General features: G+C 30.3%; 1 protein-coding gene across 1 annotated transcript in view; it reads left to right on the forward strand.

The window, feature by feature from the left end:
* The window catches only part of LOC117170930, a 29,803-nt gene extending 24,256 nt beyond the window's left edge, over window positions 1–5,547 (forward strand). Inside the window, exon 9 of the mRNA XM_033357977.1 lies at window positions 4,864–5,547. Coding sequence (XP_033213868.1) covers window positions 4,864–5,247 — 384 coding nt within the window. The 3' untranslated portion in view covers window positions 5,248–5,547. The remainder of the gene's footprint in view (window positions 1–4,863) is intronic.
* The last annotated feature ends 1,035 nt before the right edge of the window (window positions 5,548–6,582 follow it).

Here is a 6,582-nt window from a genome sequence, read left to right on the forward strand (position 1 = left end):
ACAATATGCTAGAACACTTGCGGGAAAAATGCAGAAGGCGGTTGTCCTTGGGTCGCTCCGTGTTCTTAGGGTGCACGAGGCTTTTGCTGGATCGTCGTCTTGATTCCTTTACAGACTGTAACCACCTATCTCACGGTCGTGAGACGTGGTTGTGGCTGAAATTTTACCGCGATTTCGCTGGAAGCGGATGAAATTTTCCATATTAGCACCCGCTCCCGGCGAAATCCTGCGGTTGTCCTTATGACAAATTTTTTAATTCTATATATATAAATGATGTGTGTGTGTAACTTTTTTCTGATGACCATTTTTACAAAAGTAAAAGCTATGATCATGAAATTTGGAATAATTGCAATTCCTACTGATATCCAAGTCTGATATGATTTTGAGCTAGATCGGTCATTTAGAAGTATCTTTTTACGTTTAGAGACTAAAAAAAAATCATTTTTATACTTTTTTATAACCTTTCAGTACCGATTTCTGAAGTTTCAGAAAACGGTTTATTCTGTTTGTATGAAAAAAAACTGGTTTAATATTCAAAATACGACAGTACTATATGTATTGCATTTGTTCGCGTCTTTGAGACGTATCGATTGATCTATTGATGAACCTTTTATGACCCACCAGGACCGATTCAAAGAGTTTAAAAAAATGTGTGTATTTTGTTTATATGAGAAAAACTTCCTCCATATTATCTGACATGTTTGTTCGCGCCTTCGAGACTCGTTTAATGACCTATTGACTATCGTTTTATGATCTTTTATGATGTAGATTCTAGAAGTACCGATTTATAAATTTAAAAACTATATTGTTTATCTTGTTGATATGATTAAAACATCCTTAGTATTGGGAATACAACAGTAATGTACATGGTATACTTGTTCGCGTCTTCAAGACCCATCAATTGTCCAATTGAAGAACCTTTCAAGACCTAACATAAGTTACTAATATGTTTTTTAAATATTTTAACTAATTTCTTTTCCTTGTTTATAAGAAGATTTTTTTATCGGGAATGTAATAGTACTGCTTTGTATTAGATTTTGGTTTAGAAGCAATATATATATATATATATATATATAACTCATTTTTCTGATACACATGATTTTAATTTTGTAAACCTTTCCAGTATCTTTTAGCTCCTTCTTAAGAAATAATGACGCGCGAAATCGAAACACAATATCGCAAGAGAAAACCGGGAAAAACGTGAATTCTAATCCGGGAAATGCGAAAATTTGAAATAAAAATTTCGCTTTAATAGTTTAAAAATAAGTATTATCAGTGCTCTGCCGGAAGTAGAAACATTGAAGAAGATACACATTTTTGGATAGATATGAATATTTTGTAATTAAGTTTTTTTTATAAACATACGGCAATATTTCTTTGAAAGCACCCAGCCAATACAAAGGACAGCCGTTAAGATTAATTTTCAGTTGCAAGTTAATGCTGATTTAAAATGTTGACAATTCATTTCTCAGTTATATTGCAAAAGAGATAGAAAATGATACATCTGGATAGAAGAATAGTGATTAAAAAAATAGGCAGAATTTCATTTTGACAAAAGATAAAAACAGAGATTCAGGAGGATTACGATGGTTTATATTGTAGAAAAGAGAAAAATATTCGCTGAAATACGAAAATAGGGATTGAATAAAATAAGTAGAATTTTGGATTGCCTAACGGATAGAAAAGGATAGACGTGGAGTAGCGGAGGATAAATTTGGATATAAAGTGTGAGATCCAAAAGAATACGGATGAGTTATATATTTCAGATAAATATACATTGTTTCCTTCCCTTTAAGTCCTGAAGATAGGAAATGATTGAATGGATAGAAACTCTATCCATCTACTTCCAGCAGGATGGACAGAAAATGTATCAAATATAAGGGATCGTCCATAAACTACGTTTAACGGTTCAGGGGGAGGGGGGGGGGGAGTCAAAGTAACGCTTTATAATTTAGAGAAAATTTTGTTCTAAAAGTGCATATGGTAACGTTTTTAGTACGCTTCCAGATGATGAATTTTTTTGGTGGTAAATTAACCTTTCTTGGAAATTCAAGTTTTTCGTTGAGAATACTTCAATTTAATTGAAAATCGGTCTTTTTGGTAGTAAATTAATCTTGTTGTTCTAAATTCATCTTTTTAGTTGAAAATTTAACTTTTTGTTCGAGAATTCTGGAATTTAGTTAAAAATTCGTTTTTTTTTTTTCAGTAAAAAAATTAAGGGGGAATCCCGTATAACTGTCTGAAAATTAGGGTACCTTTGGCGATTTTTTTGAGGATCAAAATAATAGCGAATTTTTTCAAAACTTTCGTGGTTTATTAAGGTATTCTTGAGGTATAGAAAAAATGTATTTCAGCCTGCTCCATCAATAATATTTTTATTTATAAGGGCGGATGTCCGACATTTCCAAATTCGAATGGTCAATTTTCCTGATTTCTAGCTTCTCACACATGAATATAAAATAAACAAATCAAAAAGATGTTTAAATTTTAGAACCTTAGTTAGTCGATTAACGAAAAAATGTCGAAAAATATTAATATTTCACAAAATGACGGCGATTTGAAAAAATATCCGATTCGTATAAAAAAATTTGTTTGATTTTCTTTAAAAAAAATTGTTGATCAATAATAATAATCGTTTTGTGAGTTCAAAATTAATGTTATAACTGTCAAAAGTTTGAACAATATTTCTATAACATAAAAAATAACCATTTTTATTGCATAGGTACAAAACTTCATATTTTGAGGTTTTGTTTTTGTTGTAACATTTTTTATTTTCCTATATTCAATAATTTTACTTACGTATGAAAACATATCCCCATATAAACGTCTTGACAACGCCCACAAACTACTCAGGCTGCCACCATTTTTTATATTTATTTACAATAAATTATAATTAAATAAATTATAAATAAATCAATTCTGAAAAGTGCGATGAACGTCACATTATTGGGGCACTCGCGACACAAAGCACGGTCCTGTGCTGCGCCAAACTTCACCCAACGAAAATATTCTCGACCAATCAGCTTTATCTAGAAAGAGATAGGTCTACGTCTCATATGTTTTTTCTCTCTCTAGAGCCCATTACCGTTCTCCCCACAGCATTACCGGTCCATTTCTATATGTCGATGGTCCAAGTCAATCGGTCAAATACTTTTGGAAATATGAGTCGTGCCATTTTGAAAAATGGGGATAAGGAGCTCAACTACGGCTCTGGGATTTTCACATTATGTTTTTGGGTTGCCTAGCTATCGTTGAAGCAAAAAAAAAATCGATTTTTTGGACCCGCTACACGGGATTCCCCCTTCATCTCTTTTTTCAAAAAGTAATCTTTTTGATTAAAAATTAAACAATTAGGTTGCCATTTTTTGGCTGATGATTAAAATTTTAGTTAAACATTCATCTCCGGTTGGAAATTGAACTTTTGTTGAAAATTAATCTAGCTTAGTCGAAAATGTAACTGTTGTTTTGAGAGTTCTTCTATTTTGTTGGAAATCATTTCCAAATTTTTTGGTATAAAATTAACATGTTGACAAAAATTCCACATTTTTGATTAGATAATTCAAGTGTTTAAATTGAAAATTTGTCATTTTGTCTTTAAATTTAAATAATTTAGTAAAAAAAAACTATATGGTAGAAAAATTCGTGTTTTTAAATTTATTTATATATTTTTCAACTAAAATCTTAACCTACATTTTTGATTGAAATTTTACCTTTCTTAGTTTAAATAAATTAAATAATACCTGTATCAACTGTCTTAAAAAATTCAATTAGGCACATTTCAACACGCTATAAACACACAAAAAATCAGTATAAACGTTAAATCGAGTTATAGCTAAAGGCTACATTAATTTCAGAGGGTGGTTTAACCAAATCAACGGTTGTCAATGAGGGCTCTGGGCTATTCACCGTACGTTTTTGGGATACCAAACTATCGCTTAAGCAAAAAAATCGATTTTTCGGACCCGCTATACGAGATTCCCCCTTCATCTCTTTGTTCAAAAAATCATCTTTTTGGTTAAAAATTAATCAAATAGATTGGAATTTTTTGGTTGATAATTGAAATTTTAGTTAAAAATTCATCTCTGGTTGGAAATTGAACTGTTGTTGAAAATTCATTCTTTTTTATTTGAAAAATTACGTTGGTAATTGAAAATTTACCCATTCCATCTTTGGTCGAAAATAGTTCTTTTTTAAGTAAGAATTTAACTTTTTGTTATAAATTTTTTTTATTGAAAATTAATATAGTTTAGTTGAAAATTTAACTGTTGTGTTGAGAGTTTTTGTATTTTTTTGTAAATAATTTTCAACTTTTATGGTATAAAATTAACTTTTGAAACAAAATTCCACATTTTTTGATTTGATAATTCAAGTGTTTTATATAGAAAATACGTCATTTTGATTTTGACTTGAAATTTTAATAATTTAGTAAAAAAGGATATGTGGTAGAAAAATTCGTTCTTAAAAAATAATTTATATATTTTTAACTAAAAGTTTAACCTATGTTTTTGATTAAAAATGTACCTTTCTTAGTTTAAATAAATTCAATAATACCTGAATCAATTGTCACATAAAATTCAATTAGGCACATTTCAACACAATATGAACACAACAAAATCATTATAATCGTTAAATCGGGTTTTATCTAAAGGCTACGTTACTTTCAGGGGGTGCGGGTAGGGGGTATGACCAAATCAACAGTTGTTAATGAGGGCTCTGGGATTTTCACTTTGTGTTTTTGGGATGCCAAGCTATCGTTTGAGCAACAAAAAAATAGATTTTTTGGACCCGCTACACGGGATTACGTTTTTTTATCAGGAATGCAATTACTGATTTTTATCACATCACACTTTCTACATTCCGCAGGTAGAAAGTTACGAGAAGTACGTTCTAGAATGCGAAGAGAAAGAAAAACTATTGGATATGGAAGGGAATTTGGAAAAATCAGTGAAAAATGATGATGCTAAACCCGAAGATCCAGCAACTGCACAGAGGTGGAAAGAAAGAAGGGATTGCTTGGAGATGTTAAAGCGTGAGTTGAAGAGGGTTCGGGATGGTGGAGATCCTTATGACTGGGATCATCTTCTTGAAGACACTGACGACGAAGAGAAAAAAGGTGAATCTACCATCACTGAAGTTGAGGACAATGGAGAAGTAAATGAGGAAGAAGTAAGGGTGGAAGAGGTGAAAGAGGAAAATCCAAAGCCAGACGAAGAGAATACCAGTTTCGAAATGAAGAAAGAGAAATGAGTAGGTAAATAAGACATGCGATGATTTTCCTTATTCGAAATAAAAAGAATATCAGAAAAGCTGGGATTGACTATTATGTAGGGTACGGCTTGGAGTCTCTAATTAACATTTTTTTTATTCCTTAATTTTATCACACTTTGCGAAGTGACTCTTGAGATTATGAGGGAAATTTCTAGCAGTCTTGTCAGTCACTACAATTTGTATCTCGCTTTTTATAATCACAAAAAGAGATTCTTAAAGTTTGTAGAAAGCCATTGGTCAAAATCACTTTTAGTTTATTAAAAATGCTCAAGCAATTTTTGATCCTAGTTATAATAATAGGTATTGTACTAGAAAACAATTCTTATTCCATATTGATCACAAAAAATGAACTGATTAGGTTTTTATTTTCCATTCTCTTATGAAGAACTGAATTATTTAACTTTCATATTTACCTAAGTTACAGATCATTGAAAGGATGAAAAATATAAGAAAAGCTGAATAGCAGAAAAGAGAATAGGAAAGTTACTATACTATATAATATAATGTGCTAAAATGTGCAATATTGGATACAAAAGAGTGAAATTTATTTTATTACAAAATAAAAAGTTATTTTTTGCTATTTATGGAAAAGTAATTTAACCATTCTTTCAATTTCACGCCTTCGGATAGTAAAAGTTCATATAATTTTTCCTCGTTTCAATGAGAATGTGATAATACAAGCATTCAAGAATTGCAGGATTATCAAATACTTCTAAATATACGCGACGTCTTTAATAGCGATTTAAAAAAAATTACAGTCCTCATTTAAAGGAGAAAGAATTTTGTTAAGTAGTCCATTTTTATTTAATTTCTTTAAATTTAGTTTGTGTGTTTTAAGTATAATTATATTTATTTAATTTTAAAGTTAAAAAGCACTTACTCAAATTCCAAAAGTTTTAGCAAGCCTTAATAGTCTAAATAATAATTTTCAATATCTAGTTCGATTGCGCATTTCACAATAAGTGCCTTCTTGTAATAGAGTAATAAATTTATAAGTGCACTTTGTGAAGGATTCTGAATGTTTTCTGGCACGTGATACAAGTAGATTTTAGGTCAGGCCTAAGAATTAAAACTTTAAAAACTTACGTTTGTACAATAATCGAAAGTCTCATTATGATAGTCTTCACGTAGTGAAAATTTACTTGCCCTTAATGGCTGTCTTCGGCTAATACTCTATTTTTGTAATGATTAAGTTTTCAAATATTATTTCGATTTTTAGATGCATTATTGCTGCATTAGCGAAAGTAGGTTTAATTATATAGATAATACTTATTTGAAACAGAGATATATTTATTGATCTAGATTAGGAATTAT

The sequence above is a fragment of the Belonocnema kinseyi genome, chromosome 4, assembly GCF_010883055.1.
Source record: "Belonocnema kinseyi isolate 2016_QV_RU_SX_M_011 chromosome 4, B_treatae_v1, whole genome shotgun sequence".
Taxonomy (NCBI): Eukaryota; Metazoa; Arthropoda; class Insecta; order Hymenoptera; family Cynipidae; genus Belonocnema; species Belonocnema kinseyi.